A 23,846-nucleotide genomic window follows, 5' to 3' on the forward strand; every position below is an offset into this window, starting at 1 on the left:
CCCGGGCCGTCCGGCTCTGCGCACTCCCGGGCCGGCTCCGGGCGGTCAGCGGGGCTCGGGGCAGCTTGTGATGCCGAAGGGCGGGCGGGAGGGCGGCAGGGAGGCAGCGGCGACATCCCGCGGTCCCCGGGCGGGGCAGGGCGGGGAGGAGCCGGCGGGAGCGGGGCGGCCGAGCCCTGCCCGCGGCGCTGGGCGAGCGGGCGGTCCCCGCTGCAGCTCGTCGCCTTCTCCTCCTCCTCCTCCTTCTCCTCCTCCTCCAGCACCGCCACCTCCTCTTCCTCCTCCTCCCGGCCGCTGCGGCGCGGGGGCTGCGGGCGGAGCGGCAGGCGCCATGAGCGGGGCGGCGGCGGCCAAGAGCGAGAAGCTGGACGAGGCTCAGGCGCTGGCCCGCAGCTGCGCGGGCAGACCTGACTTCCAGCCCTGCGACGGACTCTCGCTCTGCGCCACCCACAGCCACGGCCGCTGCTTCCGCCTGCACTGGTGCTGCCACCTGGGATGGTGCCACTGTGAGTGAATGAGCGAGCGGCCGAGCGGTCCGAGGGGTCCCAGCGGTCCGAGGGGTCTCAGCGATCCCAGCGGTCCGAGGGGTCGCAGGGGTCCCAGCGATCCCAGCGGTCCCGGCTCTGTCCGGCCGTCGCGGCCCCGTCCCGCCCTGTCCCCGCTCGGCCCCGCAGCGGCCGGTGGTGAGGAGCCCGCCCCGCCGGAGCTGTCCCTACCCAGGCGGCTGGAGACGCCCCGGCGGGGTGCAGGGAACCCAGGGCCCAGCCTGCTGCGATGGAACCCCAAACTATGGGTCTGCTCCCGGCGGATCGGGCGGGCGGGCTGGTGGGGGGCAGCGGGGCAGCTGCACCGGGGCCCGGCGTCCAGGCACCGTTCGGAGCCGGGGAGCGGGCGCAGGGGCCGAGCTGCTGCCGGGGCCGGCTGCTGCCCTGGCACACCGCATGCAGCAGCGGCAGCAGCAGCCCTTCACATCGAGGGAACCATTAAGCAGCTCCTTCGTTGTCGGTTCCGGTGGTTTGTGGAGTTAGATCATGGTTGGACTCGATGATCTTCAAGGTCTTTTCCAACTGAAGTCGTGATTCTGTGATTTTCTTCTTACAGGCATACGGTTTAAAGTCTTGTGAGGAGAGAAGTGACTGCTTTAGGATATATATAGCACATAGTAACTGCCTCAAACCCCAGTGCTGATCCAACTGGGTGCCTGACAACTTTAATCTCTGTGTTCAGGATGCTGATGTGCATAATCATGGAGGCTGGGATTGAGCTGTAGATGTCCAAACACACTTTGATGAATAATTAATTGCACAGAGCCTTGAGGAGCAGGCATTTCAAACAGCCTGGTGCTGCCAGGGCACAGAATGGGGATGGAGCTCTGCACTTAGGCTGTTTTGTGCGTGGAGATCACAGGATCAGAGTATGTTAGGGGTTGGAAGGGACCTTCAAAGATCATTGAGTCCCACCCCCACTGCCAGAGCAGGACCATAGAATCCAGCACAGGTCACACAGCAACACATCCAGGTGGGGACTGAGAGTCTCCAGAGCAGGAGACTCCACAACCTCTCTGGGCAGCCTGCTCCAGGGCTCTGTGAGCCTCACAGTGCAGAAGTTCCTCCTCATGTTGAGGTGGAACCTCCTGTGCTGGAGTTTATATCCATTGCCCCTTGTCCTACCATGGGTGCAAGTGAGCAGAGCCTGTCCCCTCCCTCCTGACCCCCAGCTCTCAGATATGTATAAACATTTATTAGATCCCCTCTCAGTCTTCTCTTCTCCAGGCTAAGCAGCCCCAGGGCTCTCAGCCCCTCCTCCCAGGGCAGTGCTCCAGCCCCTCAGTCATCCTGCTGTTGTCTGCTGGTATCCAGGGGAAAAATTCACTCTTGCAGAACTTTTGTTGTTGTTAAAACTTGTGATCTTGATCTGACAGGCACAGGGTTTCCTGCCAAGCAAAGTGATAGGGATGGAAAGGTTTCCTTGCAGTAGCCACCACTGTGCTTTAGTTTGTGAAGCAGCGGTGGGTTTGTTCTTTTTGCATGGAGGCAAAGCCAACCATGAGCTGCAGTTGTGCAGCAGGGAAGAGGGATGGAAAACAAAGTTATTTCCCATCCTGTCACCACCACCTCCCCAGCTGTGGCCACCCCACCCACCCCATTTTCACCTTTCCCCCTCAAACCCAGAGCACCTGGGCTCTATTGGAGTCTCTGCCCTTCCCAGCTGTGGCCACTTGGCCCTCCCCACCCACTCCCCTTTTTAGTCCCACTAGGAAAGGCAGTATCCCCAAGTTGAGCCCATCTGGGCAGAGGGTCTTCCTCTCATTGCTGGTGATGGTGACAAAGGCTGGGGGGCCTTGGTGGCCCCCTGGTTGTTAGGACCAGGCTGGATGGCTACTCCAGTATTGTCCACAGGTGCTGGCTGGGGCTCCTTGCTGGGGCTGAGCTTCTCTGGGTGGTTATTTTGGCTGGTGAGGGTCTTGCACCCAGCTCTGGGATGGCTCCAAAAATGATGGTGGTGGAGCAAATGGTGGTGGTGGAGCAGGAGCTCTTTAGGCTTGGGGGAGCATGGTGTAGAGGAAGCAGGAGCTGCTTTGGGGAGGTGAAGCTGGGGGCTGGGAGGGGAGCAGGAGCTGCTTTGGGGAGGTGAAGCTGGGGGCTGGGAGGGGAGCAGGAGCTGCTTTGGGGAGGTGAAGCTGGGGGCTGGGAGGGGAGCAGGTTTTGGTTTTTCTCCTCTTAAAGCCTGGGTGGCCAGGGTTAAAGCTGGACTCTTATGTGAGGGCTTGGTGCTGCTGAAGATGTCTCCTGACATCCTGTTCTCCTTTGAAGTCTGTCCATCCCTCCCCACAGTTTCAGCTCTTGGATTCCCCCTCGTGCACACTTTAGGCAAAAGGAGCCTGAAAAGTTCCCTCTGGCTTGGCTGAGAGCTGCTCTTTGAGTTAGTGACACACTCAGGGGTTTCACCTTGCTTTGGTGTTCAGCTAAAATCAGTTCAGAGCAAGGTTCTGTGCCCTGAAATGAGCACTGGGTGGTGGCACAACTGGCAGGTGCTGTAGTCACCAGCTGCACAGGGACAGAGATTCCTAGATGCTTAGGATGGTTTAGATTGGAGGGGATCTTAAAGCTCATCCAGCTCCAGCCCCCTGCCATGGGCAGGGACACCTCCCACCAGCACAGGCTGCTCAGGGCCTCAGCCAGCCTGGCCCTCAACACCTCCAGGCAGGAGGCAGCCACAGCCTCCCTGGGCAGCCTGTGCCTGGCTCTCCCCACCCTCACTACCAAGAATTTCTTCCTCATCTCCAGTCTCAGTCTCTCCTCTCCCAGCTCAAAGCCATTGTTCCTCATCCTGGCACTCCCAGCCCTTGTCCAGAGTCCCTCCCCAGCTCTCCTGGAGCCCTTCAGGTGCTGGAAGCTGCTCTGAGCTCTCCCTGGAGCCTTCTCTTCTGCAGGCTGAACAGCCCCAACTCTCCCAGCCTGGCCTCATAGGAGAGGTTCTCCAGCCCTCTCTGATCATCTTGGTGGCCTCTCCTGGACCCTCTCCAGTATGTTTCATTGGCACCTGATCAATGCCACAAAGACCCTGAAGTTATGACCTGGCTACACTCTTCTGCAAGCTTTCCATAGGCTTAGTAATTTGTGATCACCATCAAGCTCTGTGAGCTCCTGAGCACTCTGGAGTACAGGAGCAGAGCCCAGGGTGGTGTTTCTAATCAGAGATGTTATGTGAAACCAGCTGGGGCTCGGCCTGGGAAGGAGGAGGAGGCAGATGTGGAGCTGGGAGCAGCTGAGGAAATGTCATGGTGGAGAAGGATGTGGAGGTGAGGATGGGTCACAAACCCAGCATGCATCAGCAGGAGGCCTTTCTGCTCAATCCAAAGCCAGAAGCCTTCACTTGGAGCTGCATTCACAGCAGCATTGCAGGGTGCACTTTAATTAGTCTCTTTAGCTCAGTAATGATGAACCCAGGCTGATGGCTTTGTCTGAGCATTGCATTTTAAAGAGCTGCAGGAGAACTGGGGAGCTGCTGTAGGAGACCACAGCTTAGCAAACAGGGTTCACAAGGGGCTGCAAAGGCAGAGGAGTTGCTGGGGCTGTGAAAGATTGGTGGGCAGAGGGGAGCTTTGCACAGTGTGAGGGCAGCCTGGCAAGGGAAGCTGTGTTCTGGTCCTTCTCTACACAGGCCTGGAAGATAAGCACTGATCACCTGCCTGTGGCAAGCAGAGTTTTTTAGGTTTGGGTATCAGAGAACATTTTAGCTGGGAAGAGAAATGAAGCAAGGGAACAGCACTTAAGTGAGGGATCATGGTCCATGGAGGCCTTTAAGGAAGGCTCAGGCCAGTGTCCTCTGGTGTCACTTGATGATCTTGGAGGTGTTTTCCAACCAGAACTGCTCCTCTGAGGTACATGAAGCTGCTGCCCTCTTGGAAGGACCATTTGAGATCCCATCCAACCCTTAGCTTTCCTATGGCTATCACAGGCTGCAGAAGTCAGGACAGTTTTGGCAGAGTGCAGGCTTCCTGCTTGGCTCCTGATGATGGTGAAGGAGTCTGGGCTACAGCTGCCCTGTGATGCTCTGGCATGCAGACAGCCACAGGGCTCAGTGTCTTGACCCCACACAGAAGTGTGCTCCCTCCTTATTTCCTAGTGCATATTTCAGAGCTGAGGATCTCCTTGTACCCTGCTCCTGCAGAATGAGTTGAGTTGGGCTTGAAGGGGGTAAGGATGAATCCTATAACGGGAAATGATGTGAGGTCAGGGCTGGGAGCTCTCCTCCATGGGTGCAGTGCTCTAACACTGGCTTGGGAATCCTCAGAGGCTTCACCAAAGTGCTTTTCTGACTCTTTAAGGGTTGTGTTGGGGTGCAGGAAGCTCTGTAGCAATTAAAATGGCCTCTGGAATGTTACTTCCCATCAGTGGTGAAGGCCCTGGAGAATGTTAGCTCTTGGAGCAAGGGTGCTCACGCTGAGGGACCTGTGGAAACTGAGCAGGCTGGCTCCTGGGGGGTTCAGGAGCACATCTAGGGGGTACAGGGACAGAAGCAATTTAGCATTGCAGAGCCACTTGGCTGTAGATGTAATAATGGAGAGGAGCCTGGTCTGAACTCCCCAAAGCCATCCCTGCTGGCACGCTCTGCAGGAAGCAGTGCTTGAAGTGCTCTCCTTACCTCTGGTGTTTCTTTGCCCCTAAACCAGCAAGAACAGCTGGCAGGCAACAGCAGAGACTGTGCAGGAGACCCAAGCAGCTCGGAGCACCTCTGGTGCTGGGGGTGTCTGCAGGGCTTCTGGGAGCTGCTTTGGGGTCACTTCCAGTCTGTCTTGGAGTTGGTAGGGAGCAGATTTCCCTCTGAGGTGGGGGGTGCTGCTTTGATGTGCTCTTGTGCCTGGGAGCCCTGAACCCAACCAAAACCTCCATGACCAGCACGTGCCAGATGGGCTTGGGGAGGCTGCTGGTGTGAGGGCTGGCAGGGTGTCACTGGAAGTGCCTGGCTCTGTGGCCAGCATGTTGTATCTGCAAGAGGTGTCTACAACACCCTCCCCTGCCTGCTGCCTCACAGCTCCTGTCTCCTTCTGGAAGTGGGATGAGGGCTCAAGCCTTCAGTGTCCTCTCCCCCACAGGGAAGAAGGTGCTGGCCCAAGAGGTGTTGTGGCTTCAGCCCCTGTTTGTCCCTTTGCCCATTTCTGTTGCTATCCCTGCATGCACCCCCCTTGCCAGGGTGACAGTCCCTTGTCCCCCTTCTTCCCTTCCCCTCTGACAGCCTTGTGGGGTTTTGAGAGCTTTAAGTTACTCAGATCTGCTCTTTCCAGAGTCAGAGCCAACGTGTGCCCGAGGCAGGTCTGCAGCCTTCCTCTCCTCACCTCTAGATACCTGCTGCAGCTCTGATTTTGCACTGGTGTTGTCTGGTGGTGCCTGCTTCTGCCAGAAAGGATCAGGTCCTTGGGGATGCATCTGTCCTGATGGACTTGGACTGTGTTTTGCCAATTTTACTTCCAGAGAGAGTATCCCACTGGTACAGTGCCAAGGCCAGCTTCATCCCTGGGTCTAGTCATGAGGCCTGTGGTGACAGGTTGGACTCGATGATCCTCGGGGTCTCTTCCAACCTTAGTGAGACTGTGTGATACAATGCAGAGGTCAGGCACTCTGTGCAGCTGTCTCATGCAGGGCATCCTGCCTTCTGCTGAACACCTTGCAGAACTCAGCACATCCTGTGGTGGTCATCCAAAATCCCTGAGAGTGCTGGCTCCACAGCACTCCTGTTTCACAGCACTTGTGTCAATAAATGGTGGCTGTGCTGCCTTGAATTCAAGAAAGCAGCCTTTGAGTTCCTGAAAGCCTCCTGCGGGTCTTGCATGGAAAACACCCAGCAACTCCATCTCAGTCCCACCACTTCTGCAAGATTCAGCTGTTTGGCTCATTGGCAAGCAAAGAAAGTGAGCATGGGTGAAAGCTGTGAGGTCTCCTTGGGGTGGTCAGAGAAGAATTGCCGCGAGGCTCAGCCGTGCCCCAGGGCTGTGGTGGCAGTAGAGGGTTTAAACCCCACCCTTGCCTTCTGCCAAGTGGTGTAGAGCACGGGCAGGCGTGCCTTGAAAGAGCTTCCTGCTGCCTGCTGTGCAGCACGGAATCACGGCACTGGCACAGCCAGGTTTGGCTCCAGCCCTGGCAGCAGTGTGTGAGGCCAGGCAGGCTTGGCCAGGCATCCAGGAGACTCGTTCCTCGGCCAGGAGAAGGTGGGGTTTGTGATGGGTGGCATGCCCCAAAGGGCACATGTCCTCTGGCTGCTCTTGGGGTCTGCTTTGGCACCTGTGCCAGGGGCCAGGACCAGAGGGTATTTATGTTCCTTGTTCATCTGCCTGCTGACCAGGGGCCCAGGCTCTCTCTTGGCTCTCCATCCCTCCTTGCTGTGCCTGCAGGCTCCCTGGTGCTGCCCCAGCCAGCTGTGGTCTGGGGTCGGTCTGTGCTGTGTGCTTGGGCAGGGGGAGGTGGTTGTCTGTCTGCCACAGCTGCTGCCAGGCAATGATCCTGGATGGCTTGATCCAGGGTAGCCACTGCACCTGGCTGCCCTCCAGCAGAGCCTTGTTTCTTACCCTCCTCTCTACTCAAATACCAGTGGTCTTATTTGATAACAATTTAACCCAAACCAATTCCGTTTCTGTCCCCCAGAGCTGGTGAAAGCTCTCTGCTGAGGGCAGCCTGCTGCCCTGTGGTGGGTGTTCACATCCCCTCTCCTGCCTGTCCTCGGGCAGTGCGCACCCCAGCTGGCCAGGTGCTGGGATTCTCCCCGCTCCCTGCTGATGTGCTCAGCATCTAAGCAGCTCTGTGCACGCAGGAAGCGTTTCCACGGTGTCCCTGGAGCCACAGAAGCTCTCAGCAGGGGCTCTGGCAATCTTTGAAGCCTGTGTAATTATTCAGAGCCCAGCCTGCCCGCGGGAGCTGTGAGCAGGGAATCGGCAAGGCAGCCAGTAACAGGGCACTGGGAAGTGAGCTCTAGTGGTTGCTGGAGGTATTCAAGTGTGCTGTGAGAGAGCTTGGGGGCCAGGAGCTGTGTCTGCCTGCCAGCTTCTCCTCATCCCTCCGTGTTAAAGAGGCAGCTGCAGATCTGGAGGACATCTTTGACACAAGCCCCGGGGTGCTCTGCAGCGCTGCATGTGCTGCACATCTCCTTGCCTGTGTTCTGATGGGTTGGCTTTGTGTTGGCTTTCAATGACAGTAAAACTCTGCCACATCCCAGAGCAAGCAGGAGGCCAGCAGTGTGCCAGGGCCTCACATGTGTCCCTGTCTGCCAGACATGATGGGGACTGGAGCTTGCTGGAAGTTGCCAGCCTAGCACTGGTGATGGCACCTTGAATTTCCAGCAGTGCTGTTCCACAGGGCAAGCTACATGGATTCAGAGTCACAGTATGGGTTGGGTTGGAAGGGACAGGAAAGATCATCCAATTCCAACCCCCTCCTGTGGGCAGGGACGACTCCCACTAGCCCAGGCTGCTCAAGGCCCCATCCAGCCTTGGCCTTCCTGGTGATGGAGTTGTTGGAGACACAGCCAAGGCATTTGGAACCTACTGACAGTTTCAACCCTGAGGCTGAGTGTTTGGAGTTGCTTCTGCATCCTCCTTTGGGGAGAAGTCTGAACAGGAGTGCAGTAGTGGGGCTGGGATGGGAGGGTGAGGGATGGTTACAGGCCTAGAAGTAGGCATTTTTCACTTGCTTTTGCTGTGGAAAGGATTTGAAGCTCTGTCCAGCCTGTCCCTGTATCTGGACAGGGTGTCTGGGCATTGCTGAGCACCAGGCAGGAGCTGCAGAGGGGTGGATTTTACAGCTTGTGATGGAAAAAAGACTTTGAGGATTTGCTGCCTGTGGCTGTGTAAGGTCTTCTTTCCACCTGCACTTTGAAGAGCTGTGATGTCCTGGCTCCATTTCACTGAGCTGTGCACAGTGAAGGGAAGTGTGGCACCTCAGTCTGTCCTGAAGGGAGACTCCAAGGGAAAGCCACTCAGCCACCAGTTTGTACAGGAGCACCTCTGGACCTGGGCTGTGTTTTGTTGCTCTGGTTTGGGTTAACCAACAGATGACAGTATGAATGCACTGCTGATGCTGGGGCTCACAGCCATGTCTGGCTTCCTCATACCCTCTGAAAACATCAGGTGAGGCCTGCAATAATGTGTCCAGTGCTGAGCTCCCCGGTTCCAGAGGGGCAGGGATCTGCTGGGGAGAGCCCAGTGGGGGCTATGAGGATGATGAAGGGTCTGGAACATCACTGCTGTGAGGAGAGGCTGAGAGCTCTTTAGTCTGGAGAGGAGAAGGCTGAGAGGGATCTGATCAATGCCTATCAATAGCTGAGGGCTGGGGGTCAGGAGGAAGGGGCCAGGCTCTGGTTGGTGGTGCCCAGGGACAGGACAAGGACCAAGAGGGACAAGCTGGAGCCCAGGAGGTGCCACCTCAGCATGAGGAGAAACTTCTTTGGTGTGAGGCTGCTGGAGCCTGGAGCAGGCTGCCCAGAGAGGTTGTGGAGTCTGCTCTGGAGCCTTTTCAACCCCCCCTGGATGTGTTCTGTGTGCCCTGCCCTGGGTGCCCTGCTCTGGCAGGGGTTGGGCTGGATGCTCTCTGGAGGTCCCTTCCAGCCCCTGCCAGGCTGTGACTCTGTGATCAGTGCCTGCTGGCATTTGTGTTGAAGTCCTCTCTGTAGCACAGCTCTGTTTAGACACAGACCTGTTCTGTTGTTATTAACAAAACCTCTGAGAGCACTTGAAAGGAGCAGACCACAGGAAAAGCTCTGGATTCAATTTCCTGCTCTAAGTACTTCTTGGAGGACTGACTCCCCTCTATGCCTCGTACAGGACTGAATAGAAATCCCTGCTCCTCTGTCTCCTGAGGGGTCCCTGTGTGCTGCAGCCAAGCCTCTCTTTGCCATGCACAGCTGGGAGGCTGTGTTTGTGTCCATCCAGGAGTGTGTATCATAGTATCACAGTATCAGTCAGAGTTGGAAGAGAGCACAAGGATCATCTAGTTCCAACCCCCTGCCATGGGCAGGGACACCCCACACTAGATCAGCCTGGCCAGAGCCTCATCCAGCCTGGCCTTAAACACCTCCAGAGACAGGGCCCCAACCACCTCCCTGGACAACCCATTCCAGGGCTTCACCACTCTCATGGGGAAGAACTTCCTCCTCACCTCCAGCTTGAATCTCCCCACCTCCAGCTTCATTCCATTCCCCCTAGTCCTATCACTCCCTGAGATCCTGAGCAGTCTTTCCCCAGCCTTCTTGTAGCCCCCTTCAGATACTGGAAGGCCACAATGAGGTCACCTGGGAGCCTTCTCTTCTCCAGCCTGAACAGCCCCAACCCCTTCAGTCTGTCCTCACAGGAGAGGTGCTCCAGCCCTCTGTTGGGCCTGCTTGCCCAAAAGTCACTGATCTGCGGGCAAGAGCCTCTGGTTGCTGCAGGGCAGTGGCAGCTCTCTGCTGGAGCTGCTCAAAGGGTTAACCTGCTGGCTTTGGGAAGCCTGCTGGGGAGAAGCCTCAGCAGGCAGGCTGTGGATGTTTGCTGCCAGAAGGGAGTTACTGCTAAAGGAAACACTGGGGTGGTGTCCCAGCAGCTCTCGGCATGGCTGTGAACTCAGGGTGTTCTGAGCAGCTTTTTTTTAGCCTGGAGAAGAGGAGGCTCAGGGGAGACCTCATTGCCCTCTACAACTACCTGAAGGGAGGTTGTAGCCAGGAAGGGGTTGGTCTCTCCTCCCAGGCAACCAGCAGCAGAGCAAGAGGACACAGTCTCAAGCTGTGCCAGGGGAGGTTTAGACTCGAGGTGAAGAGAAAGTTCTTCACCGAATGAGTCGTTCGTCATTGGAATGTGCTGCCCAGGGAGGTGGTGGAGTCCCCATCCCTGGAGGTGTTCAAGAGGGGATTGGATGTGGCACTTGGTGCCATGGTCTAGTCATGAGGTCTGTGGTGACAGGTTGGACTCAATGATCCTTGAGGTCTCTTCCAACCTTAGTTATACTGTGATACTGTGGTGTGGGCCAAGCCCCTGCTCAGGGTCTCCATTCTGGCAGCAGGCTTCAGGCACTTCTCTGGCTGTGGAGTGCCAGCTCAGAAATAAAACCCATACTAGGGGAGGGAGCAGGGTCCTGTGGCAGGCATGTGGCTTCCTTCCCGGGCTCTGCAGGTGAGGAGATCCATCTGGCAGCTTCAGCCTGTGAGGTGCCTGCTCCTCACACCCAAAGGCGAAGGTGCAGGGCTGCAGTGCCTCCTGCCACATCCTTCTTGCTCTCGTGGCTGCTGTGGACCTCTCACAGCTCTCAGCCTGCGGCGCTGCCCTCCGAGTCAAAGGGGCTCCCCAGGTTCTGGTCTTTGTGGCTTCCATCCTGCAGGTCTGCAGAGCTGGCTGTGTGCTCAGCCTTGCTGGAAGCACTCAAGAGGCCTCTCAGGTACTTGGCACAGGACCTGCAGTTCCCTGGCAGCACCGGTCAGGAACAGGCAGCTCTTTGCTCATGCCCATGCCACCAGCAGAGCTGAGCTCGTACCAAATGGATACCTTGGGCTGGTGTTATGTAATGGCTCTGAGTGCCTCCCATCATCCACAGCTCCCCTCCAGCCTGAGTGACTCGGTTCTGCTCCTTGATGAGGCTGTATCAGACAGCTTTGTTTCTCTAAAGGACAAAACCCCAAATGCTTTCCTCACAAACACTGAGAGAGGCCAGAAGGAGAGCTGGGACGGAGTGGGCTCAGCTGTGGATGGGTGGCACGAGCCTGTGCTGGCATCAAGAGCTGACTGACAGCAGACTGGATGCCAGGCACTATGGATTTAGATGTCTGCATCTTCCTGCTTGCAAAGTGGCCCTGCTTGAGTGTGTGTGTGTGGTTTCCATTCCAGCCCCTTCACGAACTCCTCTGTCCACAAGATCTGGAGGAGGTTTCCATAATGCCTTTGGTTCTTCCACCCCTCGGTTTTTATGTAGGGACTGATCACAGTGTTCAAGAAGTGTGGTTGGTGCAACTTAGAGATGTTTTTGCCAATAGCTGAGTATGTTCACATAGATGGAAGTGAAAAACCTACAGGGAAAGTTAAATCTGATTGCTTGGCAACTGGGGCTGTTTTTTAACATCCCCACACTTCGGTTCAGGCAGAGCAGCAGTTGGAGTTTATATTTAACCTGTGTTGTACAACAACTCCAACAAGAGGCTTGCATTTGTGTTCTGGCTGCAGAGCCCACCCCTGTGCCCTCACAACTGTTCTGCTTGAGTGCTTGTCCTCAGCCCTGGGACGCTGTCCCTGCTGCGCTCTGCTGCCATCCCCCTGGGGGCCCAGGGTGCAGTGCTGGGGCCAGAGCATGCCTGCAGCCACCTCGGGCAGGGGGCTTGGCTGCCCCCAGGCCGTCTGCTGCTCAGCTCCCTGAGTTTGGATCCTGGCCTGCTGACCCTGAGCCATGTTCCAGGTGTCTGCACTCACTCACAGGTGCTGCTTGTCCCCAGCTTGGACTCCACCAGCTGTGTCAGGGTGAGATGATCAGCTCTGCAGCCTCCTGCAGCCCACCAGCGTTAGCCCCTGCCTGGGCAGGGCAGGGGAAAGGAGACAGCCACCTTTTGCTTTGCTTTGCTTTGCCCACCAGGAAAGCAGGCTGCAGCCAGCAGAAGGTGGCTGTTCCACGCTACAAGCCCCAACCTCCTCCTCCAGCCCTCCACACAGGCTGCCTCCCCTGGGTGCTTCTTGCATGGCACTGTCCCTCAGACAGGACTTTCCTTCAGGAGCCCCTGGGGGTGTGCTGCCTGTTTGAAGGCTCCCAGGAAAACATTCCCATGGCATCCAGGGGCTGCCCCTGCAGCATGTCCTAGACAGCTGGAAGAGGCCTGGGCCTTGTCTCTCTCTAGTGCCTGGGAAATGCCTTTGTCTTCTAGGTAGCTTCTGACACTGATCCCTGCTTATCCTCCTCTGTTACCGTATCAGCACACTGACTGGCTGCATGAAATGAGGAGATGCTGAAGCCTGAGCAGATGGTGCACAGGGATGGGTTTGGGGAATAAATATTTAGCACTAAGCCCTTTTTTTTTTTGCTATTTCATGTACTGAATTTACAAACCCACCCAGCAGGGCTGTGGGATGCAGATTTGCAGGGGAGAGTTTGATGGGTGGGGGAGCAGGTTTCCCAAGGAGAGTGGTGGAGGCCCCGTCCTTGGAGACATTCAAGGTCAGGCTCCATGGGGCCCTGAGTACCCTGCTGGAGTTAAGATGTCCCTGCTGACTGCAAGGGAGTTGGACAGGATGACCTCTGGAGATGCCTTCCAACTCAATGCATTCTATGAGTCTGTGCAAAGAGGCTGCTCCCCACTGCAGCTTTGCAGAGAGATTCATGGAGTGGTTGGGTTGGAAAGGGACCTTAAAGACCATCCAGTTCCAGTCCCCTGCCATGGGCAGGGACACCCCCCACCAGCACAGGCTGCTCAGGGCCTCATCCAGCCTCCAGGCAGGAGGCAGTCACAGCCTCCCTGGACAGCCTGTGCCAGTCTCTCCCCACCCTCACTCTCAGGAATCTCTTCCTCATCTCCACTCTCAGTCTCCTCTCTCCCAGCTCAAAGCCATTGTTTCTCATCCTGGCACTCTCAGCCCTTGTCCAGAGTCCCTCCCCAGCTCTCCTGGAGCCCCCTCAGGTACTGGAGGTCTGAGTCTTCTTGAAGTCTTCCTGGAGCCTTCTCTTCTGCAGGCTGCACAGCCCCAGCTCTCCCAGCCTGGCCCCACAGGGGAGGTTCTGCAGCCTCTGATCATCCTCATGGCCTCCTCTGCAGCCTCTCCAGCAGCTCCAGGTCCTTCCTGTGCTGGGGGCTCCAGAGCTGGAGGCAGTGCTGCAGGTGGGGGCTGAGCAGAGCAGAGGGGCAGAATCCCCTCCCTGTGCTGCTGCTCTCCCTGCTCTGGCTGCAGCTCAGCACTCAGCTGGCTCTGGGCTGCCAGCGACCACTGCTGGCTCCTGGGGACTTTGTCCCCAGCTGACACCCCCTCCCTTGTTGGGAGGCAAACCCCCTGGCTTCAGAGCTTGAACTGGGATGCCAGCTCTCAGCTCTGCAGCCCTTGTTCAGGCTGTGCTGCTGGAGGTGCCTGAGCTGCTCTGGGAGGCTTCCCTTGCCTGTAACCCTGCGTGGGGCTGTGCTGGGCTGCTGCTGTGACACTTGCCAGGGGAGCTGGAGGGAAGGAGCAGGAGTGGTGTGCAGTGCTGGGCACTGCTTTTTGGGGTGTCCATGTTCTACTCCCTCACAGTGGTTGTTAAGCAAATAAGGCTTCTTTAGGAAGGTTTATGACTGCAGGAAAACATTTCTCAAGCCTTCAGGGATGCTTTTGCTTTAAGTCTGGTAAATCCATATAAGCAATAAGAGGAAGGAGCAGGGAGGACAGAAGGTCTGTTTGCACTTCAGAGTTCCCTGCTCTTAGGCCAGGGTGCATAGCAGAGCCTGGCAGGCTGGGCAGCAGGTAGCATTTGCCACCCTCAGCCTTTTTGTGTTCAAAGCAAATCAAGACCAAAAAAAGCATTGGATACAAATCTGGGGAAGAAAACCTGATTCCCCCCTCCCCCTGCTTGGTTTCTTGTGCAAAGCTTAGGGCTCCCTGAGCCAGGGGCTGGCACAGCTCTCTGTCACCACACAGCAGTGACAGCCAACACCTCTGCTCCACAGCAGCACTGCACAGACTGGCTGCTGGCAGAGCCACTGCAGGAGCTTTCTGGGTTGGTTCTTCTCAGGGCTTGGCTGAGGCTGGGGCTGGGGAGGGTTTGTTGGTGCTCTGCTGTAGGGGCAGCTGTCAGAGGATGCTCTTTGCAGGGATGCACTGCTGGTAGGGCAGAGCCTGCTGATGTTTCCTGCTGTGCTTCGCAGAGCCATAGAATGGTTTGGGTTGGAAGGGGCCTCCAAAGGTCACCCAGTCCAGCCCCTGTGCAGCAAGCAGGGACATCCTCCTCTAGATCAGGTTGCCCAGAGCTTTGTCTAGCCTGACCTTGAATATCCCCAGGGACAGCAGCTGAGGTCCTGTTGCAGGCCTGCTGTGGTGGTGATGGTGGGAAGCTGGTGTTCCTTTGCAGAGCTGGCTTGTGTCCTTGCAGGCTCTCTTAGGAGCCCTTACTGTGCCTTCTGGCCCTGCCAGGAGTACTGGAGCTGTGCAGAGTGCTGTTTGCACTCCTTGCACCAGGAATTCGAACAACCTTGGTGCTTGCTTGGCCTGGTTTGGAAGAAGCAGAGGGCAGAAGCATGGTGAGCATGAAGCTGTTGCCTGTCTTTATCTGCAAGGCTTCTTCCACATCAACAAGCACTTCAGTTATGCTTTATTACAGCCACCCACTGCACACTTCAGCTCTGCTCCAGCTGTAAATCCAACAGTGGCCTGGAGTGTTTTCCTTTCCCTCTGGTGGCTCATTCCATGCCCCAGGCTGCCAGCACAGCCTGTGCTGTTTGCTGGGCACACCACGGTGCCCTGCCATGAACACAAGGAAGCCTGCACTAGCAGTGTGCTCTGGGTCTCTCCTTCCATTTGCCCCTCTGGAAAATCTGCCCTGTGCTCGAAGCAGAGTGCAGTTTGAAGCTGCTGTAGTCCTTGGTGGCCATCCATGGTTTGGGCAACCTTGGTATCCAAAGGTTTGCACAGACTCAGAGGTTGCATTGGGTTGGAAGGGACCCCCAGAGGTCATCTTGTCCAACCACCAGGACACCTCCAGTTAGCTCAGGCTGCCCAGAGATTGCTGCCCCATGCTCTGTAGGTAACTGGACAGAGGAAGGAGGAGGAAGGCCAGAGGCACTCATTTGGGGCACTGCTGCAGGCTGTGAGCCTGCCCAGCAGCAGCACCCTGGAGGTGCTCAGTCCAGGATCACACTTCCAGAAGCCCCCTGGGGAAAGAGGGGTGCTGAGTGTCTCAGGCAGGCTTAGAATGATAGAATCAGCCAGGTTGGAAAAGACCTCAGGGATCATCAAGTCCAACTTATTACCCAATACCCAACACCTCCTGACAACTAAACCATGGCTCCAAGTGCCACATCCAATCCCCTCTTGAACACCTCCAGGGATGGGGACTCCACCACCTCCCTGGGCAGCACATCCCAGGGTCCAAACTCTCTTGCTGGGAAGAACTTCTTCCTCACCTCCAGCCTGAACCTCCCCTGGCACAGCTTGAGACTGTGTCCTCTTGTTCTGGTGCTGGGTGCCTGGGAGAAGAGACCAACCCCCACCTGGCTACAACCTCCCTTCAGGGAGTTGTAGAGAGCAAGAAGGTCTCCCCTGAGCCTCCTCTTCTCCAGGCTAAGCAACCCCAGCTCCCTCAGCCTCTCCTCATAGGCCTTGTGCTCGAGACCCCTCCCCAGCCTCACTGCTCTTCTCTGGACATGGGTGCTGAGTGCTCTCCAGGACCTATCTGCAGGGTGGGGGCAGTAAGCTTTGTTGTATTCTGTAGAGGAGGAACTCTATCTGCCAGGACACTCTGCTTTGTCAGTGGGGAACAATTCCCAGCTCCCTCCCTGGGCAGCCCAGTCTGGTAAGGCAGAGCCATCTGCCACCTCTGGCACCCACTGCCCTGGGCCTCCTGGAGAGCCAGCTGGGTGTTTGACAGCTCCTGCCTTGTCCTTGGGCTGCTGTGCCAATCCAGGCAGCAACACTGTGCTGCAGCTTGTAGTTATCATCACCTGCAGACAGCTTTGGATGTCAGAGGGGCTGCATCCAGGCAGCTCTGCCGAGGGGCAGCTGCCTCCTGCCACACTGCTGGCATGTGGAACACTTCCTGCTGGAGGGATGCTTGGGACCACTCCCTCTCTTGCTAGAAGGAAAACCAGTGCTTGAGAAGCTGATCCCCAGGGTCTCCCCCCACAGGGAGATGTGGAAGAGCAACCATGCAGTGAGCTGTCCTTGGAATAAAGCAGATGCCTCCCAGCCCACACTGTCTGCTGTCACTCGTGCACCCTAGTCCCTGCTCTGCTTAGCTCCCTCCTCCAGAGCTACCTGGGAGCATTAGAATGGTTTTGGATGTTCTTCCTGGTGGGGGCTTCCCTCCCCCCTAAGCTGATCTCTTTGGCAGAGTGGTGTGTGGCAGCAGGAGAGCCCTGCAAGGCTGAGTGAGAATCCCAGCTGGCTTTGCAGTGGGAGGGCACTGGTGCCGTTGCAGAGCTGTAGGTTCCAGCAGAGACAAGTCACAGTCACAGAACCATTCAGGCTGGAAATGACCTTTAAGGTCACTGAGCCAAACCAGAACCAAACTGCCATGGCCACTAATCCATAGCCTGAAGCACCACAGCTGCAGCTTCTTGAACCCCTCCAGGGCTGGGGACTCCACCACCTCCCTGGGCAGCCTCTGCCAGTCCCTGACCACTCTGGCACCAAAGACATTTCTCCTCCTCTCCAACCTAACCCTCCCCTGGCACAATTTCAGGGGGTCATACTTGATGATCTCTGGAGGTCCTTTCCAACCCCTGAGAAGCAGCAAAGTGCTCTCCCAGCATTGGGAGGTGGGCCTGTGGATGCACCTTCAGGGCTTTTCCTTCATGGAATTCTCAACTTCTGCCTAGGAAACAGCCTGGGAGGCGGTGTCTAGTCTGGCATCTGGATTTGTGCAGAGCTCTGTAATTTCCAGGAGCATTCATCAGCCCAGCTGAGCTGTGGAGTTCTTCAGCTGCCCTGGCAGGAACAAACAGGCAGTGAGGTTGCTGCTGGCCTGGGAAAAGAAAGGCAGCAGGAGAGGAGCTCACAGTGCTGCTTTGTCCTGGGCTCCACCAGCTTGCTCAGGCCAGCAGAAACACTGCTGTTTGAGTGGGACTCCAACCAGACCAAGGTGTCTTAGAAGAGAACTTAGGGACTTAAGCTTTTAGGGCAATTTTACATCAAGAAGTCATCCCTGCCAGCCCCACAAGCAGCAGGGCTGGGGAGCAGTCCTGGGTTTGAATTCCTTGAGACCTTGAGCCGTTGAGTCTGGCTGAGAATGTCCCTGCCCATGGGATCTCTGAGGTCCCTTCCAACCAGAGCCATTCTGTGATGCTCTGAGATCCAAATAAATCAGCATCCTGCTCTCTGGGTTTGGGTTTCCATGAGCTGAGTGCTGGCAGACACTGGTCCAACCAGCAGCACTAAGTGGTCATCTGTGGTGCTTTGCAAGGTTCAAAGATGGATTTCTGGAGTAGAGTGGGTGGCAGGAAGCCAGGGGCTGCTGCTGTTCCAGCAGGTTGTGAAGGTGAGCTCTGCTCAGCTACCCCAGAGAGCTTCCTAGAGAAGCTGTGTCAGCAAGAGCTGGAAAATGCCCCAGAGACCCCAAGCCTCTACTGCTGCTCCAAAGGGCACCGAGGAGGAAGCTCTGCCCTGCGCTGGAAGTGTTTGAGGGCAGCACTTAATGCTGCTGAGTCCTGCCCAGGAACTAGAGCAGGGCAGACAAAAGGATGCCAGGTGGGGAGGGGGGCTTTGTGCCAGCCAGCCACAGCCAAACAGAGGGAACAAAGCCTGGCTTGTGCACAGGGCTCTGCTGACAGCAATCATTGCACAGAGCACAGGAGGACAGGGCCTGAATGAGGTGTGGGAGGTGAGCTGCTCAAATCTGTTGACCAGAAATCTTCCCCTGGCCACCTCCTGCTGCCACCTTGCTGCTCTCTGGCTGGCTGCTCCCTCCCATGGCAGGGAGGGCTTGGGGGGGCTTTTTTCTCCAGCTTTGCCTGGTGCTGGTTCCCTGAGGCTGCTTCCTGCTTTTGCTAGCCTGGCAGCGCTGCTCCCATGCTCCAGGGCTCCCTGAGCTCCTCTTTTGGCTCCCTGGGCTCCTCTTTTGGCTCCCTTGTTCTGTAGCCTTTCCTCTGTTCGTCCTGCCCTTGTGCCATGGGTTTGGAGTCCCAGCAGAGTGCAGCCAGCTTTTACATGAGCCATTTCCCTATCAGCAGAGCAGCAGGGGTGGAAAAAGGTTTCCCTGGCCACATCCTGGAGCTGAACTGGAAGCAGAGCCTGTGAGCACCCCAGAGCCTGCTGCAGCCAAGCTGGGGTCTCTGAGACAGGAAGGGGGAACCGACAGGAGCAGGGCTGCAAATGCTGAGTGGTGTGGCAACTGTGCCCACCACAGCTCAGCTCATTGTTGCTGGGGGACTGGGGTGGCTTTCTCTCCTTACCTGGGAGCTGCAAGCACCACAGCAGTCCTTCAGTGCTTTGCTCCTTCTCCTGCCTGTGCAAGGCAGGATCTGCAGCCCGAGCCAGAGCCTCCCTGCTTGCAGGTCTTTGGTGCCGTGCTTCCATGGTGCAGGAGCCCCAGGGAGGCAGCAATCTTTGTCAGGCTTCACCCCAGTAAAGTGCAGCATGTTGAGGTCCTAGGCACAGCCTCCAGGGTCTCAGTTTTTCCTAACCAAGTGCTGATTTTCTGCTCTTGTATTTATTTCTTTTAGGAAAGATGTTCAGGTCTGTAGCCCCAACCTAATCCTATTTTCTTCCTGCTTACCCAGACAATCAGGATGCCAAACACATTTCTATGGCTTGAGAATTCCCTTCTTTTCAACCTTCACATTCTAATTGTAATGGTGTTAAAAGCTCTGCTTCGTAATGCAGGCAAATCTGATTTAGTCCCCAGAAACAAATGCAACGTGGGAAGCTGTGCAGGAAGCCTCCTTGGGCCTGGGAACATCGCTGCTGCCCCGCGAGAGGCTGCAGCAGAGGGGGGGGGAGCTACTTGGCAAGGGCTGGGGGGAGCTACTTGGCAAGGGCTGGGGGCAGGCTCGCTGCCCGTCCCGCTCCTCCGCTCCGGACTTGTGCTCCTGGAGTTAACTCTGTGGAGTGAGTGATGCCCTGCAGGTGGCTTCGGGGCAGGAAAATGTGTAGGCATGGCACTTTGGGACGTGGCACTGCTGGGTCGACGTGTGATCTGCAGAATCCCTTCCCGTCCCTCCCGTTGCGCGATGCTGTGCGAAGGGCCCGGCCGCTGCCCGCGGGGCACCGCTGGTCGTCACCGCTGGCCCGCGAGTCGGTGCCCGAGTGCCAGGCGATGACCCCCCCCCCCCCGCCCTCTGTGCCCGCAGGTAAATACGTCTACCAGCCCATGACGCCGGTGGAGCAGCTGCCCAGCACGGCGATCCCGGCGCGGCCCCGGGAGCCCCCCAGCACCATCCAGATCTCGGTGTCTCTCACGCAGCACTTCCTCAAGTTCGCTCCCGTCCTGCAGCCGCCGCTGCCGCCGGCCTCGCCGCGGCTCTGCGCCATCGCCGACCTCTTCCTCGACAGCTACCGCGTCAAGTGCATCAACGGCAAGATGTGCTACGTGCAGCGGCAGCCCCCGGCGCCGCCGCTGAGGAGCGGGCCCCGCCCGGTGCCCGCCGGCAGCGCCTTCGGCACGGAGGAGAGCGGCACGGCAAAGCCGGAGCACTGCTCGTCCCCCTCCAGCTCCGAGGACTCCGGCATCAACGCCGTGGGGGTTCACTACATGGAGTCGTGTGACGAGGACACGGAGGGGGTGGCCGAGCTCAGTTCAGAGGAGGATTACAGCCCGGATAGCAGCTGGGAACCGGACGAGTGCCCGCTCCTGTCGCCCTCGCAGTGTGAGATGGAAGTGATCGAGACGATAGAAACCACTGTGTGACCCCACAGGCTGGCAGCAGCGCAGCCCAGCTCCCACTCGGAGACGTTGCTTTTGTAGTCTTTCTCTTTTCTGTTTTCCCCCACAATCTCTCTTTTCCAGTGCACCTGAGGGTTCGGATTCCTGGACTGCAGCCGCGGGACTCGCGTGTCGGTAACCGAGCAGCAGCCTGAGCCGCTGGAGCACATCCTCAGCCCGACCGAAGCCATCTGCACCTGGGGGGATGATCAGGCTCAAGACTTCTGCAGCTGAGACAGGCCCTGAGCTTGGCCTGGGCTCCACCATGCACTGATCACACCAGGATGTGCACTCGAGATGGTACCATCTGCCAGGATGTTCAAAGCACAGGGGCTGAGCTGGTGCAGGACTCTTGCCAGTAGCAGAACCAAACTCAGACAGCTCCACGAGGCATGGCCACCAGAGGCTCTTCCCACCTCTGGTCTTGCTCCTTGTCCATCCTTTTCTCTAGTGCTGGTGCCCCCCCTTCTCAGAGGCTGCTGGCACCACTCTCCAGTGGGTCAGCAGGGCAGCTAGAGAATGCCCCAAGTGCCTCCAACGTTCTCCAGGCTATGCACCGAGCATCTGCTGAGGGCTGTCAGGCTCTGCACCCTCCCCAGTGGGCGACTGCTGCTCAGCTGCCTGGCTCCAGCTCAGCTGCCTGGCTCCAGCTGGTCCCTTTCCTCTCCATGGCTCTGGGGAAGATCTGTCTTTGACAGCTCCGTGGGCAGGAGCAGGCAGAGCTGGCATGCAGCTGCCTGACCAGCACCCCGTGGGGTGGAGGATGCCAAGTGAAGGCAGTGGCTACCTCCAGACACACAACCCCCAGCTCTGCTCTGCCTGCTGCTCCCTCCTGTGCTGTGTGGTACCACACCCCTGCACTCAGGACCCAGCCAGCCTCCAGGCCTGCGTTTGCCCTGAAGCGTGACAAAGTTTATCATCACCAACAGCACTGTGTCAGCAGGGCCTGGGGCAGCACAGAGGTGCCCGGAGGTGCCCACGGCATCCATACCTGTTACAGTACAGCCTGAGGTCACACTGCTCCTGCTCCTCTGCACTCACTTCAAGAGCAGAGTCACTCATGGAATGGGTTGGGGTGGAAAGGACCTTGAAGCTTAGCCAGCTCCAAGCCCCTGCCATGGGCAGGGACACCTCCCACCAGCCCAGGTTGCTCAAGGCCTCATCCAGCCAGACACCTCCAGGGAGGGGGCAGCCACAGCCTCCCTGGGCCGCCTGTGCCAGTCTCTCCCCAGCCTCCCTGTAAACATCCCTCAAGCAGCTGGCACATGCGAGCTGCCTCACTGCTGGTTTGGTGTCAGCCCTGCAGGACAAAAACCAAGGTGGTGCTCAGAATTCAGGCAGCTGGGAGCAGCTGGGAGCAGCTGGGGTCAGCCGTGGCTGTGCTGTGGCCAGGACTGAATTCCTTGGTGTTTGCTGTTTGCAGTGCAGCCCTGGTTGGTGACTGCCAGGCTGCAGTTCGGTGTGCTAGGGGCTCCTCCCTGCTGCAGGGTGGCTCCAGAGGCTCATTCCTCAGTGTCCCTGACCACGTAGTACTGATCCTGTCCACTTTGTACCCAGTCTCGTTAGCAGATGTAGGCAGCAGTGTGTGTGGTGTGCACAGGGGCTAGGGGTTCCCCGTACATGGTGACAAAGTAACTCTGTACTTTCTAGACTCAGACTTCCAGACCCTGGGGTGCAGCTGTGATGGCTCAGGGGAAGAGCAGTGCTTGCCCCAGGAGCACCCTGGGCCCTTGCAGGACCAGCTGCATCCTCCTGCCAAGGCACTTGGGATGACTTTGGTGTTCTGAGGGTGTCTCACTGAAGACTGTAGTAAAGCTAAATAGCATTTCTTGCTTTTTAAGGGCAGGGTTTGTCTTTTGTGGTTACCTAAGGTTTTCTAACAACCCTTTAGTGTCTCTGGCCCCTTCAGAGACATCCCCTCGGTAGAAGGAAGCATTATGTATAAACCTGCAGCATTTACCCATTTAACCTTTCCCCTGTAACCCCAGTGGGGAGCTGAGAGAGCTCACTCCTCTGCCTGCCTGAGCTTCCTTCCGGAGGTGGCTTCTCCTCCCTGGAAGGACTGGGGTGAGCTGGCCTAAGGCATCCTTCCAAGGGGGTGGGCAGCAGGACCTCTCCTGCAGACACAGTGCTCCTTGCCAGCTCTCACTGCAGGCACCAAGCACAGGAAGGGGCATCAGGGCCCTCTGAGCTCACCGTTTGCAGGCAAGCAGGAGCCGGGGCGGCAGCTGTGAGCGCAGCGAGAGCCAGCTGGGGACTTTCTGACCAAGCCTGCCCCAGGGCTCTCTGCTCCTGCAGGCTCCCTCACTGTTGTCAGGTCCTTTTCCTAACCCCAAGTAATTAGCAATATTCACAGGCTGTGAGTGTCTCCTACCCAGGATTTGTTCAGATGTCTTAAGCACAATGAGCTGCCTCTCCCTTCTGTTGTCCCAGGGGGGCATCGGTGGAGCAGCATGGCACGGGCCAGGGCTGGTTCTGGGCAGTTTCAGCAGCCAGCACAGGGGCAGGTTTCTCCCCATGCCCCATCACACCCCCAGCTCAGAAACAGCGCCCCCCCCCAGCCCTGGTTCCTTTGTTGTGCTGCAAGAGACATGCCCTGGGCTCCTGCTCCAGGCAGGCAGGAGGAGGCTGTGTTCATCTCCTCTGGAATAAAATGCTGAGCGACTCACCTGGCTGGTCCTGCTCTCTGCATCCTCACACCACAGAAATGGCTGCCACTGCCAGCAGAATCCCTCACAGGCAGGCAGAACACCTCACATCCCCCCCACCCCCCCAGTGCTGGGCAGAGAAACAGAATGTCCAGGGGAGTGCACCAGGCCCCCCAGGGCTGGCCACCGGCTAAGTCCTGGGGCTGGTGGGCAGCACACGGCCCAGGTCTCACTGGTCTGGAGAAGAGCTGCCCCACTCCTGGCAGGGAAAAGAGCAGCAGGCCCAGGCTGCTGCTGTCTGGCAGAGCTCACACCTTGCAGTAGGCTGGAAGGGACCCTCCAAGGGCATCTTGTCCAACCCCTGCAGCTCCAGAAACACATCCAGGCTGAGCTTGGATGTCTGCAGGGATGGAGCCTCAGCCCCCTCCCTGGGCAGCCTGTGCCAGTGTCTCCCCAGCCTCCCTGTGCAGAACTTCCTCCTGGTGTCCAACCTAACTCTGCCCTGCTCCAGAGTTCCAAACCACTGCCCCTGGTCCTATCCCCACAGCCCCTTCTGCACAGTCCCTCCCCAGCCTGCCTGCAGCTCCCCTGCAGAGACTGAAAAGCAGCTCTGAGGTCTCCCTGGAGCCTTCTCTGTAGGCTGAACAGCCCCATTTCAGCTGGCTGCAGCCCCTTGCCTCTCCTCTGGCCAGGTTCACCTGTGGCTGCAGACTGGCACCATTCTGAGGCCCCATCCTGTAGTTCTTCAGTGGCATGCCAGGCCCCAGGGTGCACAGCCACTGCCCTTGTGTTCCTGGGACAGCAGCACTGCCCTGTGTGCCACCTTTCAATGTGAGCTCTGCAGGGACCAGCCACCAGCTCTGGGCATTAGTGCTGGGTGTGGAGGGCAACATCCACCTGGTGCTGTGCTCTTCCTGGCACCCCAAAACACCCAAGGGGGATGGCAAAATGAAAAGGGCAAGGTAACAGTCACCAGAGCAGTACCACACAAGGCGAGGGGAGGGTCTGGGGGGTGTTCCACAGGCCAGAGGGGACAGCAGAGAACCACCACTGCAGGTGAGTGAGCAGGGATGGAGGAGCCACCAGGAGGGCAGACTGCCCAGCGTGGCACTGCAACACACTGGGTTGAGCTTAGCAGTGCCAGACCTCTCTGACCATCAGT

General features: G+C 57.7%; 1 protein-coding gene across 1 annotated transcript; it reads left to right on the forward strand.

The window, feature by feature from the left end:
* The first annotated feature begins 318 nt into the window (after positions 1 to 318).
* On the forward strand, positions 319 to 22,705 carry CUNH3orf70 (chromosome unknown C3orf70 homolog). The gene is made up of 2 exons (XM_068165819.1): positions 319 to 506; positions 19,465 to 22,705. Exons 1-2 carry the CDS (start codon positions 332 to 334, stop codon positions 20,019 to 20,021), a joined length of 732 nt encoding a protein of 243 aa, XP_068021920.1. The 5' UTR covers positions 319 to 331; the 3' UTR covers positions 20,022 to 22,705.
* Positions 22,706 to 23,846: the final 1,141 nt, after the last annotated feature.

The sequence above is a fragment of the Melanerpes formicivorus genome, unplaced genomic scaffold, assembly GCF_026170545.1.
Source record: "Melanerpes formicivorus ecotype bairdi unplaced genomic scaffold, bMelFor1.0.p_v2 SCAF_93, whole genome shotgun sequence".
Classification (NCBI taxonomy): domain Eukaryota; kingdom Metazoa; phylum Chordata; class Aves; order Piciformes; family Picidae; genus Melanerpes; species Melanerpes formicivorus.